The sequence below is a fragment of the Schistocerca cancellata genome, chromosome 4, assembly GCF_023864275.1.
Source record: "Schistocerca cancellata isolate TAMUIC-IGC-003103 chromosome 4, iqSchCanc2.1, whole genome shotgun sequence".
In the NCBI taxonomy this organism is placed as follows: domain Eukaryota; kingdom Metazoa; phylum Arthropoda; class Insecta; order Orthoptera; family Acrididae; genus Schistocerca; species Schistocerca cancellata.
Genome location: NC_064629.1, coordinates 224,648,130 through 224,675,122, shown reverse-complemented (window position 1 = coordinate 224,675,122; position 26,993 = coordinate 224,648,130). Strand labels below are relative to the sequence as shown.

At 38.6% G+C, this 26,993-nt stretch overlaps 1 protein-coding gene across 3 annotated transcripts in view; it reads left to right on the top strand.

The window, feature by feature from the left end:
• Positions 1-26,993, top strand: part of LOC126184723 (forkhead box protein P2-like) — a 97,279-nt gene that overhangs the window by 48,676 nt on the left and 21,610 nt on the right. For all 3 annotated transcript variants that reach the window (XM_049927252.1, XM_049927250.1, XM_049927251.1), the window contains one exon: positions 5,853-6,070. In XM_049927252.1, the coding sequence (XP_049783209.1) occupies positions 5,853-6,070 (218 nt within the window). The remainder of the gene's footprint in view (positions 1-5,852; positions 6,071-26,993) is intronic.

Here is a 26,993-nt window from a genome sequence, read left to right as displayed (position 1 = left end):
CATGTACAATAAGTAAAAGATAAAATTTTGTGGACAAAGTTCCAGAATTTTTTGAACAGACCTCGTATGTGATTCACAGAAGTTGGTATTGTTGGGAAAGATCCACAGGTTGTGAAGCTGCCATTAAAATTGAGCGTGTTGTGCTAAGCAAGTCTGCTTTTGGTCAAATTTTGGTGGTGGCCATTCATTCCAGTGGACAACTGGTTGGTGGTCTTGTCCACACAAAACACTGTTCAGAAATCATTGCAGAGCTGGTGTGTGGCAGGACTGCTTCTATATGTAGCCCTGTGTCTGGTAGGATAAGCCTATAACAGGACTGGAGTAGGATGTGTGCGAGTGTATCAGACAGGTCTTCCATGCGGGTATGACCCATTAAGCAAGAGATTGGAAGCAGGTTGGTGTAAGGATGGAATAGGATACTGCATAGGTTGAGTGAATGGAAGAATACAACAGTGGGAAGGATTGTGGGTAGGATTTTCCTTAGTTCTGGACAAAATGATAAGTAGTCAAAGCCCTGGGGAAGGATATGGGCCAGTTGTTTCTGGCTGCGATGGGTGATAGGGTCGTGTGGATATGACATGGGACGTCGGCCTGTGGACAATATTTGTTATGTCTGTCTGTGAGGGCCTTAGTAAAATCTTCCACATATTGATCAAGATATTGCTTGTCACTGCAGATGTGACATTCACACATTCCTGAACTATATGGGAGTGACTATTTAGTTTGGAAACACAGGCAGTTATCAAAATGCAGGTACTGTTGATGGTTAATGGGTTTGATATGAATAAGTTTCGGATGGAGCTGTTAGAGATGGAGGCCAATGTACAGGAAGGTGGCATGATGGACTGTGGAGGTGCAAGGGAATCAAATGAGAGAGAAGGTGCTCAGGCTGTGGAGGAATTTGGATAATGCGTCTTGACCCTGGGTCCAAATCGTGAAGGTATGATCAGTGAACTTAAACCATATAAGGAATTTTGGATTCTGGGTGCCTAGGAAGGTTTCTTCTATATGGGCCATACATAGATTTGTTATGCCATGGATTTGTTTGTATATCTTTCCCTGAGAGGAGTAGAATTTTTGTGTTGGGATTCAATTAGTTATGTGTGAAAAGAATTAAGTCTGAAGGACGATGGGGGATAGTGTGTTAGATAGTGACAAGGTGATGGGTATGGGGAATGTTGTTGTTTTGGTAGGTGGGGTGGGAATGTCTGATAGTCAGTTAAGGAAGTAGTTTCTCTCTTTGACGTGGGAAGCTAGGCTGTGGGCAGCTGGTTTTTTCAGTGAGTGCACATTAACCAGCTGCAATGAAAATAGTTTCATGCAAACAATAGGCAACTAATTTTGCAAAGTTCAGTTGACAGTAAAAAAAATTATGCCTTACTGTATTTACCCAAGTGCAGGATGATTCTGAATGTAAGACAACCCCCTGTTTCTTTTTAAGGGGCTCCTTGATAAGAAATTATTTTTTAAAAATATTCTGACTATCAAACTTACAAACTTTTATTGATGCAAGCGATCTGTCTAAGAAGTATACATTTCACCTATTCTAAATTTATGCCGTTTATTGATTGTTGTTTACCTTAATTTTTATCTTCATTGCCTGTTGTTTGTATTATTGTCAGTCATCATCGTAACAGAACAGCTGTGTAACTTGTACCTCTGTTGTCACAAATATTTCTTTATTTCATCCGATGTTGCGATTTGAGAGGTTGTGGTTACTGTAGGACCTGAGAACAAAGCTCCCTCCCTCCCCTCCCCCTCCCCCTCACACACACACACACACACACACACACACACACACACACACACACACACACACACACACTCCTTGGACACAGCAGATTTCACTTCTGTACTGATATGAGAATGTTACAATGTCTCTTGCTTCCAAACATATCATCTGCCGCTCTCTGTCTTACTGGCTGCATCGAACAAGCAGTTGATACGCCCCTCCACTTGTTTCCATCATACCTCATGGGAAGAGTCTACAACATTGGTGCATGGAACACACAAGTACACCACTGGTCCCCACCTAGACCTTTAGCATCTCTTTCAGAAATGTGTTCTGTTGTTGAGAATTTGTCCAGTTTTAAGTCGGTTTGATTCAGAGTGCAAATGGATTCAGCAAACTACAGTTTAAACGTGGTAGATGTTCATAAAAAGCCAAAGAATGCAGTACACATTTCCACAGTTGGCTGCACGATGAAATTTCTTCCTACTCAGCACTCCCCACCTTGCCCTCACCATAATTCTCAGCTAAGCTGGGTCACTGTTTCCCCTCCATCTTTTCATAGTGCTGTTCTGGAGCAGCAGTGAAACATGGATGGCAGTATCATCTATGATGCAGGTCATATGTAACAACAGCAATTTGTGACACCATTTGTTCCAGCTTCAGCCTTCCCCATCTCCTTTCCTTCCCTTTTAGCTCCAGAAGCATTCATAACAGTGCTGAATGTGCTCTGCTTACAGTCCTATACACGACCTCTTGGACATCTATGGCCAGATACCACTAAAAATTTCCTCTTAGGGATTCAGTCTCAGTGCTTCTAGTATGTGTTTCGTACCACTCTTTTTTTATACTTTACTGAAGACAGTGGCAAGAACCTATTGCTACAGTTACAAATTTGCAATAACAGTGGGCGCCCGAAATAACACGGTAGTTGGAGGCATGCTTTAGTACTGCGTTATAGCGTACCTGCGGTATAATGAGAGTGAGCCCTGTAATGACAAACTATGTGTAGAAAGTTAGGAAGAAAACATAAGGCAATATTATACATACTGCACTACACTATATTTAAATTTAAAGAATATTAGAAGTAAACAATTTATTAAGCTTACCAAATAGGGTACAGCAATTAGACAAACATCACACAAAGGTTGACCAAATGACAACGTGAGTTTCAATGCGTTATATTAAGTGCACTATCGAATATAGTATCATGATTTACAACACTACCTGCAAACTGCAGTACATCATTATTCTGCTGCTTTAAAGAAGTCTGTTACCTTTCTTTGGTGGGTCACTTGATGCAGTTTCTTTAGTGCGTATTATTTTGTGGTTGTCAGGTGCAACAACTCAATTTGGTTTGATTCAGTTTGTCACTATATCCAGGTAATTACTTTACTTATATAATCCAATATTCCACTTGTTCTGGGAACATCATCTGTACTTTCTTCTTCAGCTTCATCATCATCATCCTCATCCTTGACTACTTCACTACTGTCGTTTCGAACAGCATCAATAATCAGCATAGGAATCACACAGCCAACCAGTTGCAAATAACTGTTTGGTAAATTGACCTAGGTTTCAATACTCCTAAGGATCTCTTCATCAGAATGAAATTTTAATATACCATAAAGGTACAGTGCAATAAAGCAGTGGTCAAAGGTTCGAGAAGACATTCTGAAGTCAAAACTTGAAGCATGTTCAAACCTTTGGCACATATGCCTTGCTAGGAACTACATCAGACTCTGATGCCAAAGGCTTGAACATGTTTAATTTTAATTTTTGACTTGAGCATATCTGCTCAAAACTGTGACCATTGCTTTCTTACAAAGTAATGTTACAGTTTCTTAAAATTTCATTCTGATGAAAACATCCTTAGAGGTGTCAAAACCTAGGTCGGTGTACCAAACAGTTATTTGCAACCAGTTTGCTGTGTGATTCCTATGCTGAAAATTATATACGAATGCTGAGAGACAGCCATGTTTAAAACTGTAAGCATCAATAATGTACATGTCATCTATGATCTCCAAAATTGGTTATTCATTTTCAACAACCACGCAACGATTCAAGTTTTCAAGATCAATATTGCTCTGTAGAACATCACATGCAGACTGGATGTCACTGCTGTTGAAATCTATGTCATTACAGTGTTCATCTGTTGCATTTTCTTCAGTGGAACACTTGTTCCAGCAATTCCTAATAGAGGTCAAACCAGTGCTTCGCTACCCCAGGCCTACTGAATATGGAATAATCTTAAAGATATGCAGACTTGAAGAACATTTCTATTGCCTCATGTGAATTTACTGTTCAGGTGAGCAGTTCACAGCAATAATGAGCCTTAAATGCTCGTATGATGCCCTGATCAAGTGGCTGAATTAATGGTGTCTTTTTTTTTTTGCAAAAAGAAAGTTTTGGTTTTTCGACCTTCTGATTGCAGGTGGATGAGCTTGGACAGTGAGGAAGGATTAGTAGAGTGTCTGCTAGCTTAAATGACTGTAGGTACTTTCTCACTGACTGAACAAACTCTTCTTGAAACCTGATGGTGAAAATGTTGCATCAGCCAAGCATTCTTTGAACACCTGTAAGTGAATTATAATGAAGAGGTGTTTACATGTGTGAAATATCTTGAGCTTTTACTTTTACCTAAACAAAGAGGGTTCAGTTTATGGCTGCCTGATTTATTCGTGGCAAAGAGGAGGGTTCTTCTGGCCTCTGGAAGCGATTGATAATAAAATGCCTTTTCTTCATAGTTATACACTTGATGATCATTTAAATTTTCATCCACCATTATTTTTTTGTAAAATTTCAAGAAACTGTAAAGCAGACTGACTGTCAAAACAGCTTGCTTCTCCTTCAGTGGTTGTTTGACGAATTCCATGGCAACATTTCCATCTAGAAAACCATCCCTGAAAGCTAAAAAAAACTTTCTTGTCATGTACATCAAAGTGAAAATTTTTGGAGTGAGCATTAATAAAGTGGCACACCTTCACTTCTTTTTATTAAAAACCACCTGTAAAGACATTCATCTGGTTCACTGTCTTTTCATAGTTTAATCCTTTCTCTGTCCACTCCCACATCACTCTCAACTGTGCTTACAAAACTTCTAAATTTATTCTCTTTTTTTCAGCCATCCGCTGATTGTTCCATCAGGTACACCACACTCACGTGATAAACTTCATTTAGTTTCATTGTCCTCCATATGATAACTAATTTTTAGTTTATCACTCATAGAATATGCTTTCTGTTTCTGTGATGTCATAACAAGCCCCCAGAAATCAAGACAATAAGTGAATAATCTATGATCAACATGATGGTTGTGCTCATTTTGACTATTGCCAAACTCTGTGGCATAGTCACTTCGTTGACTATGTCACAATGTTAACCATGAGATGTGTATTCAGAGCTTCTGTCCAGCAACAATTGTGATAGGTTGATAAGACAAACCAAAGGTTGAGTTTAGTTATGTGTATCTATTTTGATTATTGCTTAGAGAGCTTGGAGGTTGCAGCAGTAAGTTATATTGCAGAAAGGCTACATGCAGACTGTAATGAGATCTTTTTTTCCGTGTTGATATTTTATTTTGGGGGACATACTTATATCGTGTTACATCTGAATACCCAGTGTATCAACATATCGGGCTTCTGCTGTATTATGTAGACTAACATATAGTTATATTTTAAGTATATTAATTTTATCAGCAATAAGCATTTCATTAGTTATAAAAAAGTGTTTGCAATTAGTTTAAATAAGATCTGTATATGTGCTAAATAATCACTAGTAGGAATTTGGAGCTTGCCACTGTATTCATAAAGTTTTATTTGAATTTTTCAATTCATAGGTAAAACTTGTAAACCCTAGGTGACATGCTTGTTGTTTTAAAATATTGTGTCTCATAAAACGTTATTTTTTATGCAACTCATTAAGAATGTAAATAACATGGAAATAGTAATTTTGAATCGCACGTTAATAAAATTGTGTTAGCAGGAAAATAAAGCGTTAACTTTGTGCCAAGGTGAAAGTGAATCTTGTGCTGGGTGTGAGCCAAACTTAAATAAAAAGGTTATACAATTTGTTTTACATGTCTGTTTTCTCTTGTAATTTTTAAATTTCTTTGATCGTTCGACAGAAAACCTTGAACTTCTTGAGAGAGGCGAAATGAAGCAAGAATTCACCAATTTTTCAACTACTGGCATGTTGGGTGGTAGCGAAGAAAGTGATGATGAAGTTGAAAGTAATGGGCCTAACACTCCAGTGTCACCCAGTGTGTTACCAGAGCTCGATATTAACAGTATGGTTGTGCCTGGTGATTCATTCGATGAATCAAGTCTAGACTTTGATATTGAGGTGGGTAGTTTATTTATTCAGTTTTAAGTCCTTAGTTGCCTCTTTATTCATTATTATGTTTATTTCATGTACACTGCCGGCTATTAAAATTGCAACACCAGGAAAGATAGCAAATAAGGAAATTTTACCTATTGTGCCTATAGGGTATATTACGAGGAATATACGGTTAAATTTGTTGGTGATTTGGGGGTATACAGGGTGCGAAATTTAGCACACATAGTTGCCACCTCATGCGGAAAAACAGCTCCAATCCCAATGGGCACAATTCATTAGTCGTAGTGGCTGGCAAGTGGTAGTGTCTCAGTAATGGCAACACATGACCGGATGTTTTCAGTGGGTGGGATATCTGGAGAACATGCTGGCTGAGACAGCAGTTGAACATCTTTTCAGATCAGGATAGCACAGGTAATATGTGGTCTCGCATTATCTTTTCAAAATGTAATGTCAGAAGACATGGTGTGACCACCGTCCTTAAAATGCCAGAAATGTAATGGCTGCTGTGTGGATTACAAGCTATGTGAACTGGAGGCAAATGTGTTGTTTACCCAATGGCACCTCTCGTTGATACGCCAGGTGTGAGGCCCGTATGGTGGTGAAAAAAGTAATCTGTCAACATTCGTTCTCCTCACAGTTGCCACAGATCAGTAGAGTCACCATAATGCTGCTCACAGAACCTGGACTAGTAAAAAAATAAATAAATAAATAATAATAATAATTTGGTGCCACTCCTGTGTCCAGTGTTGTCATCAGGCGCGCCATTGACAGTGTACCTTTCACTACCACTGCATTAAAGGGAGCTGTAGCAACGGTTTGTGTCAACAGCTCGTGCTGCTCCAGACTTGTTGCTTCTTCCCAGTGTGTGCCTGCTTTGCTGCAGACGAACACATTTCCTGATTGAGGTACATGACGTGCCTGTTTGATCTTGCGTGGCCCGACAGACAATAAATCTTCCCTCTCAGATGCTAACCAGGTGGTACAGCTGAGGTCCTGTGTGGCTCGAGTATGGCTCTCCTGAACCCACCGATTCTGTATTTGTGTGACGGTTGCAGGATCGCACCAACACGAGTAGCGATATTGTGAAACAATAATATTTATAGGCCGCGTCCTTGCTGCTGTTGAATTCACACACATTCTGGTAGACATTTCTGCATCTTACATAAGATGTAACATGATCTTCTAACACACAGTCACCATTTAAATTCGATATCTGAATGAAGAACCTGCTGTACTCCTACCTACTTTGTGTGGTTGTGGTGAAATGCCAATCATTTGCACATCCAAAAGTGTAGTAAACTTCATAAAGATTTTAGGTTTGCTGTTGTGCGCGATTTTAGTGCCTGAAAGTGTAATTTTATTATTTGTTTATGACAGCATAGATTTACACACAATTTTTTCAGTGATTATAGTTCTTAGGCATCACTACCAAATCTTTCTTGCAAAATCTTCTGATTTAATTTTTTGGTCTTTTCTGTGGAACTGGTTGCATGCTGTCTAATCAAAAATTCTTCAATAATGATTTGGTACAACAACCATGAACCTGTGTTGCTGGGGGGGGGGGGGGGGGGGGGCTTTCATAGTTTGAAAGTTCCTGTTGATTTTATTTTCTCAGTGAAACAGTGGCACCTGTTGTTGGCAAGTGGCGCAAGATTCTGCTCACTTGACTTGCTGGAGTCCTTCATTTGTTCCTTTACATGTGTGCAACATAGGTGGCAGTTGAGTCAAAAAGGGATCAGTTTTATGTGTTTTTTAAGATTTTGTGGTAGGACTGAATGCAAATGGTCGTATGTAGCATTTGCAATGTGTTTTTGGCAAGTTACACCTTTCAAAGCAACAGTTGACCTTTGGTTTAATAAATTCAGATGTTTTTGAAATGCACTTGAAGGAACTTTTTAGTTGGGACAAATGGCCACAGCATACTGGTTTACATGTGTAGCCAATGATCAAAAAGAATTTCCACCAGTGCACTCTTGGCACCACATTGGTGATGATTTATAACATTCTGTATTTGAATCGTTGGGTTTAAAATATGTAGTGTTATTGAATACCAAACACATTTGTTAGCGTCTGCATACAAAATTGTAAAGCATAAATGTACCAGAGGACTATGGATTTTGGAATACTGTATAATGGTTCAAATCCAGTTGGATTGTAACGAATGATGACAGCTGACATAATCACTTATTATTTGCAATTAGATTAATATTTACAAGTCAACCTACAAATATTTGCCGTTTCACGTGGCGCACGTCCATGATCTAAGGACAGCAGACCAATCAAGAATCCATTCACCCACTGTCCTCACCGTCGCTGCAGCGAGTGTACCATTCTGTTTCCTATTGACCATTGTTCATCAGGTGAAATATCTCCAGAGAGTGCAGCATTATCTCTGGTGGCTCAGTCGAATGTAGCAACCAAATATAACAGCCGCCAAAGAAATATTAATTTCTTCTCAACATAATACAAGTAACCTAAGTCCTTGTAAATCATGGGAAAGAACACAAGAAATACTTTTTCAACCAGGTATTCTGTCCATTGGCTGTATGACTGGTGCATGGCAATCACCATCACATAAAGAAAACATACATTGAAACATAAAAAAATGATGAAATTCATTGAGACTGCTACAAGGTACACACAGAACAAATGAAAGAAAATGTACAGGATAAAAAACACTAATGCACTGTTCACTTTTGTATCACCTTACTCAGTAAAGGACACAGCTTGCAGATTGGTCTTGTGGTGTCGAATAGTAGCCACTTGCAATATTTCATTGTGCCCAGGGCGCACTCTTATGATGGCCAGCTTCCAGCATAATGAGGCAGCTTATCTACCCATAATACAACACATGTGCCGGGTTGCACTTTCTGACTGTGGACTGTCCACTTGGTCCACTGCTGCAGGTGATGTATGTAGTCAGATGACCTGTGCCACCAAAAGATGTGGATTCCTTGCTGCAGAAATTCCCACCTTGTGAGCAAGTTCAGGTTGGCTGTACCTAGATCTGGCTTGAGGGGTGCTTTGATTGTGGTTCTAATCAGGAAATGACATGGGGTTAGAACTTAGGGATCAGTAGGATAGCAAGGTAGTGGCATTAGAGGACAAGAGTTCAAGCAAACCCAATTTGGCAAGCCATCATTGTCAACTCTTCAAATGTTGGGGCAACCCATCGTTGTCAACTCTTCGAATGTCGAGTATATAATTCTCATTGTTCACAGTGTGTGGTTCTTGAAGGACTTTACTCCTGCTTCCCATATTCTGCCAGTGTGGTGTTGTAGGAAGAATGAAGCACCAGTTGATGCCTTCTTTGTGCATAAAATTTTTCACCTGTGTGTGTGCTGATAATGACTGCTCACAGCAGCTTGTAACTGGTGGAATCTCCAACTAGCCCCAACAAAGTTTGACCCATTGTCACTGTATGATTTTTGGCAACTACTTTGTCGTGATACAAATCTTCTAATGGCTGACAGGAATGTTCCAGTAGTCATGTTGCTAACTGGCTCCAAATGCTCTGCTCATTTTGCCAGGTGCACAAATAGAGCAACATGCACTTTTCCTTTAATTTAAATCGCCATGAGTCAGTTTTCACATGATCTGTCCTGTGTATTCACTGCCACAATTGAAGGAAGGCCTCACAGTTTCTATATGTTTAAAGGCTGACAAGTCACGCACTGTTGCAGAACATGCCGGATTGCTTTTGATCTGTTACCGTATTTACTTGAATCTAAGCCGCACTTTTTTTCGGTTTTTGTAATCCAAAAAACCAGCTGCGGCTTACAATCGAGTGCAAAGCAAGCGGAAGTTCTGAAAAATGTTGGTAGGTGCCGCCACAACTAACTTCTGCCGTCGAATATATGTAGCGCTACGCAGGCAAGCTTTGTAGGCACAAAGATAAACACTGACGCCAAAACCTCTGTGCCAGTAAAAAAAAAAGGGGAGGGGGTGCAAGACGGCTTTTTTTTTTCTCCGCCCCGAGTTTCGACCACTGCATTTTCATACATTATCCAACGAAGTAAATACAAATTCCGTATTGTTCATCTTCGAATGTAGCAGAATTTCAGTGTACTACGAAAATCCGACTGGCAAGACTGGGATGTTTGTCAATATGGCCAACTCTACATTCTCAGTTTTTTCCTACCTGTGAGAAGAGATGCTTGCTAATAGGAACCTGATGAAATGTGAATCATAAGAATATAAACATTCTGCCACGTATTTTTCATGTTTGCTGCTATCTCATTTAAATCCTGTCTGCCTAATAAACTACGAAACTAGAGTGAGACAACAGCAAACGCGGAAGAATATACACATCATGTCATGTTTATATTCGTATTATTCTTATGCCTAATAGTGATACAGTCAGAAATGAAGCACGGCAACTGACTAGATTTTTAAACATAAGATGACTAATTTCTGTGCAGAATTTGATGTACTAAAGAAGCGGCTGCAAAGATTTTCAAACGGAGAAAGATTTTCACCAAACTCTCGTTCAGAACATGTTCTATCATACGCAGTCTATTATTTGGTTCTTGTTGATCATAATCAAAAAAAGCAGCAGTGTAAGTAACAACAAATAGCAGTCTCTTGCCATTGTTTCGCTAATGAGACGATTCCTCTCTCTCTCTCTCTCTCTCTCTCTCTCTCTCTCTCTCTCTCTCTCTCTCTTTTGTGTGTGTGTGTGTGTGTGTGTGTGTGTGTGTGTGTGTGTAAGCGGCGGTAGCGCGCACAAAAGCAAGCCATGCCGCGAGCCACGACAGGCAGTAAACACGCACTATCAGAATGCGACAAACAATGCATGACACAGTACAGTAATGCCTTTTCAGCTTAAGAGTGACGTAAACACCTATAACAAAGAAAACGGCAATTATCAGATTGAAGCAAACCAAGCAATCGAATCAAACCAGACGAAGCACGTGAAAAAGGAAGGGTACCGGAATTAATACGGACGGAGCGCCTGCCGCGCATAGCAATGGCTACCTGGTAAAGCTTAACTGCTATGCTTACGACTCGAACCAAACTACTGTAGCTGTATCATCATTAATTCGACCCAAATTGTGTCTCGTATTACAATGGACCAACTTTGTTTCGATTTGGAGGTGCGGCCTAAAACTTTTCTCTCCCCGTGAATTTCGAGTCTAAAATTTCAGGTGCGGCTTAGATTCGGGAAATTTTTTTTCCTTTATTTCGAGTCTCATTTTTCAGGTGCGGCTTAGATTCGAGTAAATACGGTAGGTACCCAGTATAGCTTCCTGAGAGATGTAAGCAAAAGGTGACACTCAGCTTGAGAAAGATGATGATGATCACCTTCCACTATTAGTCTTGTGAAATGATGGTGAAGAGGCAGTATATCTCATGTCATTGAGGATAAGATGCAGTGATTTGAGCTTACTGTTATTATCTACCAGCTTATTGGTCTCCAACTGGTGGATTTCCATTGCATATGTGGCTTCTTGTGGTATTCTGATACAGTGTAACAAAGTGTCCTGCAATTCATTGCAAGACAATTCAGCAGTTACTGTTTTGTACTTTGCAGTTATTGTTATCCGCTGCAATCATGACAACTTCGAGAATCGAGATGATACCGTCTGGGATTGCTCTGCTGTTGTGACAGAGGACTGTAGCTCTTTCTGGCATGTACTGAAATGTATAAAGGTTAGAGGTGTCTATTACAGATGAGCTGGGTTCTGCATTGTAGATATTTGGTTCCACGCTGTGGCTGTTTTGATTTCCTCTCTACCTGACACACAGTACCCCATAATGTTTTCATATTGCGTCATGAACTTAGTGTAGCTTCCCTTAATCTTCATTTCTCCCACTTGTCTCTGCGTAACCTGAGAGAAGTGTTCACTGCAATGTGGAAAGAACCGCCTGATTGACTTCGCTGTCCATGGACAATGAATCTCCCTGTGGAATTTTTTGTCTTGCACAAAGTGTGTCTTATACCATTCCTTCTCTTTCATCATTATACCTTGATGTAATTCTTCTATCTCCCAGAACAGAACTTGTTTGAACATGAGTGTCTTTTTTTTTACAAAGCACAATACAACTGGCCACCATGAAAAACTGGTAAACTCTGCCTTTTGATACTGGCCTGAAATGACCCAACCTAGTTCTGTTTCTTGATGCACGGGATGATCAATTCCTGTGGAGATACTCCTTGCCTTCCTAATGTATGGAGAAAATTCTGCTCATAGCAAAATATCGATCATGCCAGGTGACCAAAACTCTCTATCAGCAAGTTGAACATATGACAAGTTCCATGTACGTGGTTTAATTAGTTGTTCCAGCAGGGTGTCATTTACCTTTCGCAAAACTGGACAGTCGACAGACAACACGAAGTTACTTATGCAAGAGCCCACCAGTGCCAAGACATGGTGTTTTGTTTCTCAGCAGGTTGCACCTATTTCCTGAGTTGGTACTCTGCTGTGCCACCTGTGAAGTCTGAGGCATTTTACGTGTTTCTGATACGAAGCATGATTGCGACCCAGAATCTAATACAGCACAAGTCTGCCATTTTCCATTGTCAGCTTGCAACTGTAGTCTTGCTGTCACAATAATTCGATGTACTTGACTGACATTTGCCATTGTGTTCATGTTGCATATCACTTGGACAATCCTTCCTTGTCCTTTCTTGTGTGCATTGGGATTATGCATGTAGCAATGTGTGATATCATTTCCCACCAGTATGGCAGGTAACTGATCTGCAGTTAGAAGCCCTCTGATTGCTGAAGACAGTTGTAGCACAATTTGTTGGGCATCCCAGCAGCTTTTTATTTGCTACATGTGGCTTGTTTGAATTCGTAGCACATCTGCAATGTGTGAGCATGGCGTATACAACCTGGGAAATCCAGAAAAAATCCGGGAATTTTTTCGTGCAAGTGAAAACCAGGAGAAACCCGGGAATTTTTTAGAATTCTGGGAATTTTTCATTGTATTTGTTTTCAGTTAAATTTTTGTAATTTTGACTGGTAAGAACTGATACTCTAACAAAGGATATTACTGTATCCCGCTACTGCAGAATAGTATTGCTGCAATAAAACATCAACGAGAGAAAAAACAAAACTTAAATTGCGAAGAAAATGCGCCATATACAACAATGACACACAGTGCTCATGCAAGCATCTGCCAACAGCAAAATGTGTCAAGGCTGTAGGAAGACTATGCAATGCTTCGTAACAACAAATTGCCTCTGATGAGCATGACGTCACAACAGTATACATTAGATTCGTTTCAACAGTTATGAGCAGGATCATACGCATGCACAGTTGACTAGTACTTCCTCCCGCTTCTGGTTACAGAAATGTGGATGTTGGCTGTGTAAGCAGTCACAGCAAGCAGGTAGATGCTACTGGGAAAAATTTAACCGCCGCACCCAAGCTGTCAGATTCATGCATGTGCAGCAGACCTGGATCTGGGAGGGAAAAAAACTTTGTTTCGCAAAGTGCCGAGCATCCACCACACATTGGTCTATAGGTTATTCATATGACTTTGAAGCACATCCCTGTCGATTTTTGAACACATTCTAAGTTGATTTCTGAATGAATCATAAGTTGCTTTATGAGTGTGTGCATAGTGTACGTGATGTCTCTGTCAGGGAAATCCTCATCGCATCTAGAAACAAACTATCCTGCAGACAAGAGGGGTTATACGAGCTGAGCGGAGTAAAGCCGAACTGATGAATGCCAAGCTCTGTCTCATTATGTGGTTGATACGTTTTGCGAATGAGCGTTGTTGTAATTACTAGTGAAATCAATAGATTCAGACTACCAGAGTGGAAATAAACGACTAACAGGAATAACAGGGAAGAAAGATTACATATTATCTTCTTGACGTATCCAAGAAAATGAAATTTTGACAGAAAATTTTTGGCCAGATCTCTGACTAGTAAGGGCCAATTGTACAGTCCCCGGCTAGCAGCCGCTTTAAGTTCTATTCTGAAGTAGCGTGGAAAACGCGTTGAACGAACATGTAACAATGCCTAACCGGAGATTAATTGCACGGAAAAAGCGTTGAAGAACATGTAATAACACCTAACTGGAGAACAATCGCGTAATAACACCTAACTGGAGAACAATCGCGCGATAACTAAACCAATGATTCTGGCAGAGTTAGCGAAGTTAATCAGTGAATAAGCATTGGCAGGAATAGTTACAGAATTAGTGATGACAAGACTGTTTGTTAGAATGAGGAAGGAGAAGAAACGGGAATATCACACAAATTATGGAAGAATATGATAATTCCAAATTTGTATAAAAATTTCGTACTACTACTTTTCGATCTCATGCTTGAGAAACTGGAGCATATGAATGAAGTGAAGTGAAATGTGAAACTATTTCCTAACGTCAAGCATTTTGCTTGTAGTAGGTCTAATAGGCATTTGGTATTGGTACTTTGTGAATTATATTCTGTCGTGTTATAAAAATGACCATTTGTGCCAAAACAGTCTCGTTTATTTGGTGTTTGTTAGAATAGCTGCAGTATAAAAAAGCCTATTTTGTTTTATCTAGCAGACAGTGACAAAAAGAGATGTAATCAGATCGAGAAACCACACCAATCTTGGGTCCTATTTGTATTAACAGGTTTTCAGTATTAGATTCAGTATTCGATTTTTCATATAGCAAAACGTTTAACGAACTTTGATGGAAATAATAGATTCTTTCGCAGAAGTGAAAGCACGCTATGTAAAGCTGTAGCAAGATTAGAGAAAAAAAATCTAGGAGCTAAGGTTTGAAGAAATGTGTGCTGTCTTGCTTGTCTTAACTGGTTTTGTGTATCCTATATTTAATTTTATGTCACATAAAGCAGCAAGTTGTTACCTAATACGGAATAAAAAATGCAAATTTTCTGAAGAAAAGGAGAGCAGAATGTCAAACCGGCTGACTGGAAGCAGGTGAGGCACCACAGAACATTTTAATGTCCACTGTCCTGAATATAGTTCGATGGCATCCATTACAAAATATACACGCTTCAATTCCACAGAGCGAAATACAGTTACGTGCGATAGAACAATGCTGTGTGAAGAGGCTTGGCACTGCACTTTGGCACACTGAAGACCAAATAACATCTCTTACACTTCCTCGAATACATATGTTTTATGCGTCAGACTTTTCAGAAAGATGTGGCGCCACTATCTAGTATTGCCCCGGTTTGGAAATATCGTAGATCCGGGGCTGATGCGCAGCGCAGTCTGAGTTATAGTGTGGAAGTGGGTAGTCTCCACCTGTGTTTATATATTTAATGGTTTCGCTGTTTCCTCTTTACATCTCTCACGTCAAATGGAAAACAAAATGGTTTTCAGTGCCTGTGAGCTATCAAGTGAATTAAAATACATTCACATAATTACGGAAGGCTAAAATATGTTATTAGTTTCAGATTTTATTTTATTTCCATCTTTCTGACAGTCAAGCATTAATTCCTTTGCAGAACAGTGAAGTTATTTCTGTCGGTTTGAAAGAAATTTTCTTTTATTAATCTTTTCTGCTGAGGCAGTCAATATATTTGAAACAAAGTGTTTAATTCCACACTATTGGCTAGTTTCAACTGTTTGCAGCATTTCCAGTGCACATTTTCATCTTATAGCACGTATGGCATTATGTCATTATAAAGAACCAAACATGAAATAACACGGTACTGGTACTCCAAGAAAATTTACATCCCAAAAACCACATTGAAAATCTTAATATCAGGTCAAGGCCTACTGCACTGGAAATCTGGACATACAAATGTGCACTTTAAATGTGCACATTTTAGTATGGGTCACGAAATTCCGATGCTCTTGGAGTATCCTCTGATGTCTTATTTATTTATGGCATAATGTAAGATCTTTTAATGTTTTAACACGTATGAACATACGGGCCTCCTACGTCATCGTAGCTGCGCAAGCACGATGGCACCTGTTATCTGGCACTCTCTTGCAACTGCTGAAACGAACCTATTTCTAACAGTTTGCAGGAAAATGTTGCGAAATGCTTTGAGAAGCGCTACATTCAAAGTAGATTTCCTTTGACACAAGTTGAACTACGAGCAAGAATGTACGATGAAGTTCTTAAATCAGAGAGCGTTCAACTCTTACTTAAAAATCAACTCCTTGATGACGAGCCACTTAGATGAATTTCGAGTCCAGAAGATCTGACATTTATGTCGTTATTGAAATTGTACTGGCGCATTTATGTGATATATCTTAAAGTGTAATACGCGCATAAAAGACCAACATTATATGTGAAAGCTTAGCTTCTCTTGCAGCGTATTTACCTTTGAGACAAATATTATATGTGAAAGCTTTGCTTTTCTTGTAACAACTCTATGTATACTAATTTAAACCATTAACTTTTCCTGTTTGTGTGTTCGCGCTACTTAACACTGATGTTGCTATTGCCTGACTACATAACGTGTCCTAAGCTCTGAATATCCGCTGTCATCGGCTAGCAAGATCACGTGACATGAGCTATGAGTTGATTACAAAAGTCCATCCCAATCTCGATTTCAATGCTTTGGAAAGTAACATGCGGTGTTTGGTGGAATCCAAATTTATACTTTCGTAATATGAAAATATGCAGTGTACAAGTTGCTGTACATCAAAGATCTTTCCAAAACGTGTCTTTTTCCCTGAGTTTTGTTTTCTAAAGTGCCGGGAAAGTCTACACTGATGTATAAAACCATAACCATTCAAAGTATTGATAAGTTATACAGTTCCAAGAGAAAATATACTGTCAAATAACAGGGAAAAAGTATGTTTTCACCCGGGAGAAAGTGTATTTTTAACCAGGAAATCCGGGAATTTTTTTTCCTTGTCCACGTATATGCCCTGGTGAGGGTGATTCAGGGTGTATACGACCCGGGACATCTGGGAAAAACCCTGAAATTTTTTCATCCTGGAGAAAACTGGGAAAAACCCGGGAATTTTCTAGAATTCCGGGAATTTTTCATTGTTTTAGTTTTAAGTTAATTTTTTGTAACTTTGACTGGTAAGAACAAATACTCTAACAAAGAATATTACTGTATCTCGCTACTGCAGGATGATTCTGCAGCAATAAAACATGAACAAAAGTAAAACTTAATTTGCAAAGGTTATGCACCATATACAAGAACAAAACACAGTGTTCATACAAGCGTCTGCCAACAGCAAAATGTATCAAAGGCCTTAGGAAGACTATGCAGTGTTTCATAACAACAGATTGCCTCCGATGAACGTGACGTCATAACTGTTTACATTAGATTCTTTCGAGCGGTTGCAAGCGAGCTTATGCGCATATGCAGTTGAGTCGCGTATGAGTAGTACGTTCTCCCGCTTTTGGTTACAGAAGTGTGGCAGTTAGCTGTATAAGTAATAGCAGGAAGCAGCCAGATGCTATCCGAAAAAATTTTACAGGTGCGCCTAAGCTGCCAGATTCACGTATGCCCAACAGGACCGGGGGAAAACTGGGGTATCTCCCCCGAGTGCAGTTTCAGGGGAGAGGGGGGGGGGGGACAAATTCATATTATTGAGTAAAAGGACCTTGTTTCACAAAGCGCCTAGCATCCAGGACACGTTGGTCTATCGATTTCTCATACGATTTTGAACGCATCCCTGTTAGTTTTTGAACATTTTTGATCAAATTCTATATTGGTTTCTGAATGAATCGTAAGTTGATTTTTGAACGCGTGCATAGTGTACGTGATGTCACTGCCAGGGGAATCCCCATTACATCTAGAAATAAACCTTCCTGCAAACAAAAGGGGACAGGTCTACGTGCAATACACGCTGTCGACTACTTTGACATTGCAGTGCAATTTCGTACACACGTAAGGGTAAACGACAATGGCTGTTTGTGTGTTGACTGGGTTTGCAAATGATCAGCGTTGTTATAATTACTAGCGAATTCCATAGTTTCATACTACCAGAGTGGAAATAAACGACTAACAGGAATAAAGGGTTATGTATTGTCTTCTCAGTGATCCAAGAAAATGAAATTTTGATAGAAAATTTTTGGTCAGACCGCTACACTGCTAAGGGCCAGTTATACAGTATCCGGCCAGCAGCCGCTAAAGTTCTATTCTGGAGGTAGCGAGGAAAACGCATTGTACGAACACGTAATAACGTCTAACCGGAGAATAAATGCGGGATAACTAAACCGGTGATTGTGGCAGGTTTTGTGAAGTTAACCAGAGAATAAACTTTGACACTGGCAGGAATAGTTACCGAATTAGTGACGACAAGATTGTTTGTTAGAACCAGGAAGGAGAAGAAACGGACTCCCACAAATTGCGGAAGAATATGACGATTCCAAATTTATATAAAAATTTCGTACTACTACTTTTAGATCTCGTGCTTCAGAAGCTAGAGAGTATGAATGAAATGTGAAACTATATCCTAACATAAAACTTTTGCTTGTAGTAGGCCTAATAGGCATTTGATATTGGTACTTCGTGAATTATGTTCTGTCATGGTATAAAAATGATCATTTGTGCCAAAACAGTCTCGTTTATTTGGTGTGTGTAACAATTGCTGGAATATTAGACAGGCCTATTTCGTTTTATTTAGCAGACAGTGACAAAATACACGTAATCAAATCGAGAAGCCACACCAGTCTTTGGTACTATTTGTATTAACAGCTTTTCTAGTATTAGACAACGACATTTCGTTTTTTCATTTAGCAAAACGTTGACGAACTTTGATGAGGTAATAGATCCATTCCTAGAAAGGAAAGCACACCATGTAAAGTTGTAGCAAGATTAGAGAGAAAAAAATGCTAGAACTTCAGGATTGTAGAAATGTGTACTGTCTAGCTTGTCTCCTATCTATCTCTGGTATTATGTATCCTGTATTTAATTTTATGTCACACAAAACAGCAAATTATTAGCTAATAGGCAATAAAGAGTGCAAATTTTCTAAAGAATTCTTGTTCTTCCGGTTACAAATAATCCCATCCACTATTAATTTTGAGTTCATTATTTTAAGAGGGGCAGGATGTCAAACTGGCCGACTGGGGCAGGAGAGGCACCACAGGACATTTTAAATTTCCACTGGCCTGAATATAGTTTGACGGCACCCATTACGAAGTATTACATGTCTGAATTTCACAGAGCGAAATACAGAGACGTGCGATAGAAAAATGCTATGTGAAGAGGCGTGGCACTGCACTTCGGCACACTTACGACCAAATAACATGTCTTACGTTCCGTGAAACATATATGATTTATGTAGCAGACTCTTCAGATAAGATGTGCACTACAAAATGAAGCTTTTTGAAAAGACGATTTTTTAAATTTTTGGCGTCCTGCCTCAAACGCTCGAGGGAGGGTGAGCGCCACTATCTAATATTGTCCCAGTTCGGAAATATCGTAGATCTCGACCTAATGCACAGAGCAGTCTGAGTTGTTATGGGGAGATGGTAGTCTCCACGTGACCCATGTTTAAGTGATTTCGTTGTTTCGTCTTCATTTATTGCTCTCACGTCAAATGAAAACAAAACGGATTTCTGTGGCCGGCAGCTATCAAGTGATTTAAAATTCATTCAAATAATTACTGAAGGCTAAAATATGTTATTAGTTTCAGATTTTGTTTCCACCTTTCTGACAGTCAAAAGTTAATCGCCTTGCAAAACAATGAAGTTTTTTTGTCGGTTTGTTAAAGAAAACGACTGTTATTAATCTTTTCTGCTGAGGCCAATTTATTTCAAACGAAGTGTTTAATTCCACACTCTTGGCTACTTTCAACTGTTCGCTGCATTTCAAGTTCACGTTTTCATCTTCTAGCACATATGGTATTATGCTATAATAAACAACCAAACATGAGATAATACGGTACTGGTACTTCAAGGAAATTTTCATTTGAATCTGGACCTAAGAATGTGCACTTTAAGCCGAATTATGCATTTTAGCATAGTTCACAAAATTTGCATGCTCTTGGAGTATGTCTTGTTTCTTTTATGAACTAATGTAAGATCTTTTAATGTTTTACACGTATGAACGTATGGGCTTCCTGTGTCATTGTAGCTGTGCAAGCGCGGCGACGCCTGCCATCTGGTACAACTGCTGAAACAAATCTAACAGGTCGCGGGAAAATATTCCGAATGGATGTTTGAAAAGCGTTATTTTCAAGTAAAGTAAATTTCCTTTTACAGAAGATGAACTCTGTGCGCGAATGTCTGATGAATTTGTTAAATCGCAGAGCGTTTGACTCTCATTCAAAAATCAAATCTTTGAGGATGACCATTTAGAATATTTTCACACCCAGATCAGACATTTATGTCGTTAAAAATTTTACTGGAACATTTGTGTGATGTATCTTAAAGTGTAACACCCGCAAAAAAGATCAACATTATGTGTGAAAGCTTTGCTTCTCTTGCAGCTTATTAATCCAACACTATACATGAAAGCTTTTCTTTTCTTATAGCAACACTATGTATATTAATTTAAACCATTACCTATTACTATTTGTGTGTTCGCGCTGCTTAACAGTGATGTCGCTATTGGCTGACTACGTCACATGTCCTATACTCCGAATATCCGCTGCCATCGGCTGGCGAGATGGCTTGACACGATTGGCTTACAAAAGTGCATCGCAATCTCGATTTCAATGCTTTGGAAAGTAACATGCGGTGTTTGGTGGAATTCGTGTTTATACTTTCGTAATACGAAAATATGCAGTGTTCATGTTGCTGCACATCAGACATCTTTCCAAAACTTGTTTTTTCCCCTGAGTTTCATTTTCTAAAGTGCCGGGAAATTCTACGCCGGCATATAAAATCACAACCATTGAAAGGATTGATAAGTTTTACAGTTCTGAGGAAAGGTATACTGTTACTTAACACAGAAAAAGTGTGTTTTCATCCGGGAGAAAGTGCATTTTTAACCGGGAAATCCGGGAATTGTTTTTTCCTCGTCCACGTATACACCCTGCTGATTGCACGTGACACATGCAACACTAATAGTGACGTAAATACTGAAACTGACGTAAATACTGAATACTGAAACTGCTTACCATTGTGACATTCTGCTGTTTATTGTCAGTTATGCCGTGATGTGATGGTACTGTACCCTTGACACTTTATGAAGACCTACATTTATTTCCAAGAAAAGTGCAAGTTGCTTTAAAAGTTGGAAAGCTACTCAAACTCGGACTGGCTTCCAACTTTGACGGATGACACAACTGACACCCAATCAGCTGACCATGTTTGAAGTCTGTGAGTTTCGTGGAGTGCCCCATTCTGCTCTCTCACGTGTCTAATGACTACTGAGGTCGCTGATATGGAGTACCTGGCAGTAGGTGGCAGCACAGTGCACCTAATGTGAAAAACGTATGGTTTTGGGGGTGTCCGGATACTTTCGATCACATAGTGTAGCACTACTTTACAGAAGACACTTGCCCCAGCTTTCTCTCCTCCTGCAACATTAATTTGTTACCCAAGCCACTAGGCTAGACCATTCTACCATCCACAGTATTCCACAGTATTACCAATGTTGATAGTTCAGCAGCAGTCGTAATAATTTTGTATTAATCACAAATTTGTTTGGAGCGTGAAATTAGGAGGAAATGTTTTCTCACCTGCATACTGCATTTTGGTTCATTCCAAGTCAACTGGTCCAGAGGTTCCCAGATGACTATCCCAGATTTTAGTGACATTTTGTGTGAAAATTTGCAAATGTTTGCAACAAGCATCACTAAAGTTTTACTCTTGCAAATTCAGTACTTCAGGAGATATAGTCATTTATTTGACCCCATAGCGCAGCTATCGAACAGTGCATTCGTGAAGACGTAATATGTCAGGCAATATTTTCTTGAAAGAAGCAAAGCCAGGCCATTTCATATACCTTTTTGCACTTTTTTAAGCAAAATAATAAAGATTTCCTGAACAATTTAATATGAATCATTTGAAGCAAAGTTGACAAAAAAAAGATACTAAAAAAAATGTGAATAACTTTTTATATCTCCGGAAGCAGTCTCGGGGTAAACCTGAAACTTTGCACGTGTAAACATACCAATACAACGTCTTGTAAAATAAAATTTCATTCTCCTACTGTTTTCCAATAGTGCCCAAGTTCAAGGCATCATTGGCAGTTTTTCAAAAAAATGCCAAAATTGTCCATTTTTGGCCCACTGTTTCCAAAAAAAATTTGCTTCTAACTCTTTGAAACCATTTACATTAGAAGTACTATGTTCTAAACTACCTAAAAAGTAGATTTGGTTTTGCAGTGCGAGCGTATAAGGCCCTAAAATATGATGACAAGGTGAAGGTGCACTGAAATTGAACCTGTATTCCGCTGTTACTCAAATCAAATCTGACAACTTTTATTATGTTCTAAAGTTGTTTAGTACTCTCTGGGGAAGACAGTATCAAAAATATTGATGACAAGGAAACTTTTAAAAAAAAGGGGGTCTTTGTGTCAAGACACATCGTGACGTATTTCGATCTGGTTTTCTTCTTTAATACAGAATGAAAATGGTTATAAATTTCACATTTTAACTGTGCATTACCAAGACAGAGGAGAATATGGTAGTAAAACTTGCATAACAGCTACAGCACATCTCATATACTGTATTTACCCAAATACAAGCCGACCCTCCATTTTTTGAATAGGCTTCTTGAGAAAAAAAAATTATTTTTCATGTGTTATATCTAATCAAAATACAAACTGCTTTACTGACAAAGTATAACATGAACATTTTACCTAGGCTAAATTTGTACCATTTATTGATTGTCAACATGTTGATGGTATGAGGAGAAACAAAAAAGAAATTGTTTACATTTATTTTTATCTTCACTACCTTTTGAATTTACTAAGCACGTCATCTGTGGTATCAATATTTTTAATCATCATCATCATCATCATCATCATCATCATCATCATCCTAATAGCACAATTGTGAAATTTGTATCTTAGTTGTCACAAATATTTTCCTGTTTCTTCTGAATATGTTGTGATTTCTGAGGTTGTGGTTATGGTGTGACTTTAGATCACAGATGTTTTTTGCCGAATACACTGCGGATTTCATTTCATTACTCACGTGAGACAGTTACAATGTTTCTTGCATCCAACACAACGTCTGCCCACTGCTCGATGGGCTGTCTAGAACTAGCAGCTGGCACACCCGCTTTCATTCCTGCCATATCTTACAGTGAGTGTTGATAACATTGCTGCTGGAAACACATAAGTATGCCACTGACCACCATCCAGATTTTTACAGTTTCCTGCAGAAATATATACTATTGGGTATTCGTCCAGTTTTAAAGTCGGTTCAAATAGATTCAAGCAAACTGATTTAAACATGGTAGATATTTATAAAAGGCCATGGTACGTGGTATAGGTTCCCTTGGTTGGCAGCACAATGAAATTTGCTACCCACTTACCTCTTACTTTCCCTCTTACCTTAGTTCTCTGCCAAGGCAGTGTCACTGTTCGCCTGCTAAACTTTCAGAAACTATGAAACGCGTGTGGCATTATCTTCTACAATGCATGTTGTATGTAACACAAACTAATACATAATTAAAACATCGCTATCATGATTCAGTCCAATTCTGAAACTCTTGCTCGTCCCACAATTTAGTTGGTACTATCTCCACGACGGGTCTTGCCACTGTAATTTATTCTCGCAATAACTATTATAGTCAGTTTAATATGATTTATTCCATTTTTTAAACCTTAATTCTATATTAAATTTTTCTTCTTCTTTCATCTACATGTCACTGTCTTGTTTTAAAGCTGATTAAAAAGCGGGTGGCCTTTTTACCCTGTATTATAATACATGAACAGCAATCCAATTTCTCATTTTCAACTTACTCGGTAAATCATTGCAGTATATCATAACCAAATAAATTATTGACATGGGATTCCCAATCAAGTAATGTTTTTTGAAGGACAACGTTTTTGCTCTTGTGTTATATTTACTTAAAAATCAGCATAAGTATATGTATACAATATCCACACATGTACGAGAACTTTTATTGTAAACCTGTTCAAATATAGCACACATGTGCGAGAACTTTTATTGTAAACCTGTTCAAATATGGCAAGAGTTTGTGAGATGATAGAATTTAATGCTAAGTCCTGCATCTTACAAAACTTTCAAATTTTAATCAGAGCAATAGAGTGTTGTAGTGACTAGTTAATAGTTTCTCGTGTGTTTCTTGTACGAGCGACATGTCACTCAAATATCACTATTGTTCAGGGAGGTCGATGCTGTATTGAACGCTACTTTGTATTGGGAAATCTCGAGCCTGTTCGGGCTGGGTGTCTTGTGCACAAACTAACCTTCCAAGTTCTTCAAAATAAATCTGCATGTGCCCTCAGTAGCCAAAGTTTCATCAGTAAATGTTAGACAGCCACTGTATCAATGTACTAAAAGAAGTAAAAATGTTGAAGTTGGGAGCAGTAGTTTAATCTGGGGATATAAGATGACCCTGTATTTTCCTAATTATGAATTTGGGCTAAACCTCATCTTATAATCGGATAAATACAGTAGTGTAAATTTTGGTGACATTCATAGCAGTCGTCCTGGCTTTTTTTTGGAATGGATTCATGTTATATAAAATTATTAGTATGTCTTTTAATTGTTGTATTGCTATTGATCTGCTAGTTTAATTGCAATTTAAGGTGGTGTGTAACTCTGTGTTAGCGTAGTTTGCGGTTGAAGTGCAACATTAGTGTACTGATGAAAAAATGTATAAATTGTTGCTCTAGTCCATGGTGGCTTAAGCACTGTTGGTTCCTTTGAAGGTGCGTTTACAATTGTACACCCTGCGGCTAGTTGCCGTGCATTTGTAGCTTGCATCACACGGAAGTGGAGGTGCCCAGTGTACACACAGGTGTGAATGGACTTGCTCACATTCACATGTTGAGGAAGAGGCATGCAACCTACACATGTGCCTCTATTTGTGTGTGGGACAAGCACAGTCACATGGCAACTTGGTGCAAGGCGCATGGCTGTAAACACACATTTAAAATGAGAAAACCAGTGTCCCCATTGCAATAGGGGCCACACCTGATGGCTGTGCAACAGCAGCCTCAGGTGGGTTTCCTTATCACAGGTTCCCCAGCCTCATAAGGGTTTCTTTACACTGAATCCCAAGCCTGATGATACATTTCTGTAGGTATCTTGAGGCCAAAGGTATAAGTGGTCTCTTGAAGGGTCTTAAGCTTATGTTTATTTGAAGCTATGTGAATTTTTAACTGGTTTCATTTATTTGCCGTAAAATGTCATGAGGAAAACTCTACTGCCAGCCAGAGGATGTCACTGATGAGAATGTTTGGGAAGAAATTTTGATAAGACAGAACCCAAAATTACACTTCTCAAATGTGTCTACCACAGATTATTATTAGAGCCACAAAAAATAGAGAAAACTATTCTCTTTATTGTTTTCTGTATCACACTTTATTCTTTACAAAATGAATTTTGTAGAGATGTCTAAAAAAACAAAGACTACCTATATTTGTAGTTGTTCTCACTCAACCTCATTTCGTAGTCACGAGGACTTCTGATTTTACCTTCCACAGAGAGTACTGAACAATTGTAGAACGTAAGTGGGCCCATTTTCAATAACTTCCATCTTGCTGTTCTTTAGAGCTTTATATGCTTGCATTGCAAAATCAGATCTAGTTTTTAGGTGTTTTAGAACATGGTCTTTCTAATGAAAATGGTTTAAAAGTGTTTCCCGAAGATTTATTTTTGCAAAAGTGGACCAAAAATGGCTGTTTCTGACATTTTTAGAAAATCATCCAGTTTGCCCTTAATTTTTAAACTATTGGGCAGCAATTGGAGAATGAAGTTTTATGTTCTAAGACCTTATATTGGTAAGTTCATACATGCAAAGTTTCATGTTTATACTCCAGTTACTTTCGGAAATAGAGAAAGATAAACTTCACATTGTTTTGAGCATCTGTTTTTGTCAGCCGACTTTGCATCAAATGATCCATATTATAATTGATCAGGAATTATTATTATTATTATTATTATTATTTCGCATAAGAGAGAGTGAAAAGGTGTATGAGATGGCCTAGTTTTGTTTCTTTTTAGAAAATATTGCCGGCCATATTGCGTCTGAAAGTTACTGAAAATTCACGGATGCACTGTTGGTAACTGCACTATGGGGTCAAACAAATGACTGAATCTCCAGAAGTATTGAATTGGCAAAAGTAAAACTTTAGTGATGTTCATTGGAACCATGAGTTTTAACGAAATCCGTAATGGTCATGCAGGAATTTTTTCCGAAATTAGACAATGTGGAATGGAATGGCCCTTTTATATTTTTGTCAATCGAAAATAGAGCTTAGATTTAATGCTAAGATTGTGACATTTGGTATGGTGACTAGATTATTGCGATTGCTGGTGCTGTGCCAGATGTAATGTTTATGTTTACCACATCTGTGAGTATTATTTATGAGACCCTTGTGCATAGATGTTGTGGTGGTTCATTGTGATTGGATTCCGCAGTTTTCTATGAGTTTCTGTATCCGATACATTCTTAACAGTGAGAACTAGCTCGTCACATAGTTTCTAGGTTGTGAAGTGTGAGTGAAAATGAATAATGTAAGTAATTTCTAAGGTATAGACTTTTTTCCATCTAACTGATGAGGAGAAGCTTGCAGGAAAGAGACTAGTAATTCCATTATCATTTTAAATATTGTGCAAAATATTAATGCTGGAAATCAGCAGTTTAAGAGAACATTTAGATGGACATTTATAAAAGCAGTGATTGGTTATATGGTTGTAAAGCTAAAAATGCATTATTCTGCATCCCATGCATGTTGTTTGGTGGGGAACCCTCATGGACGAAATTCAAAGTTGCAGCCATAAATAATCTTGAGTACCAAAGTGAATAAGTATGAATCTTCAGCTGTTTACATACAAAATTGTTTAAGACTGGCACTTTTTGGAAATGTCAGTGTAGATGTACAGTTGGATAGTGCATATGAAAGAAAAATCTTGGAGTGTAACGAAGCACTTTGGCGT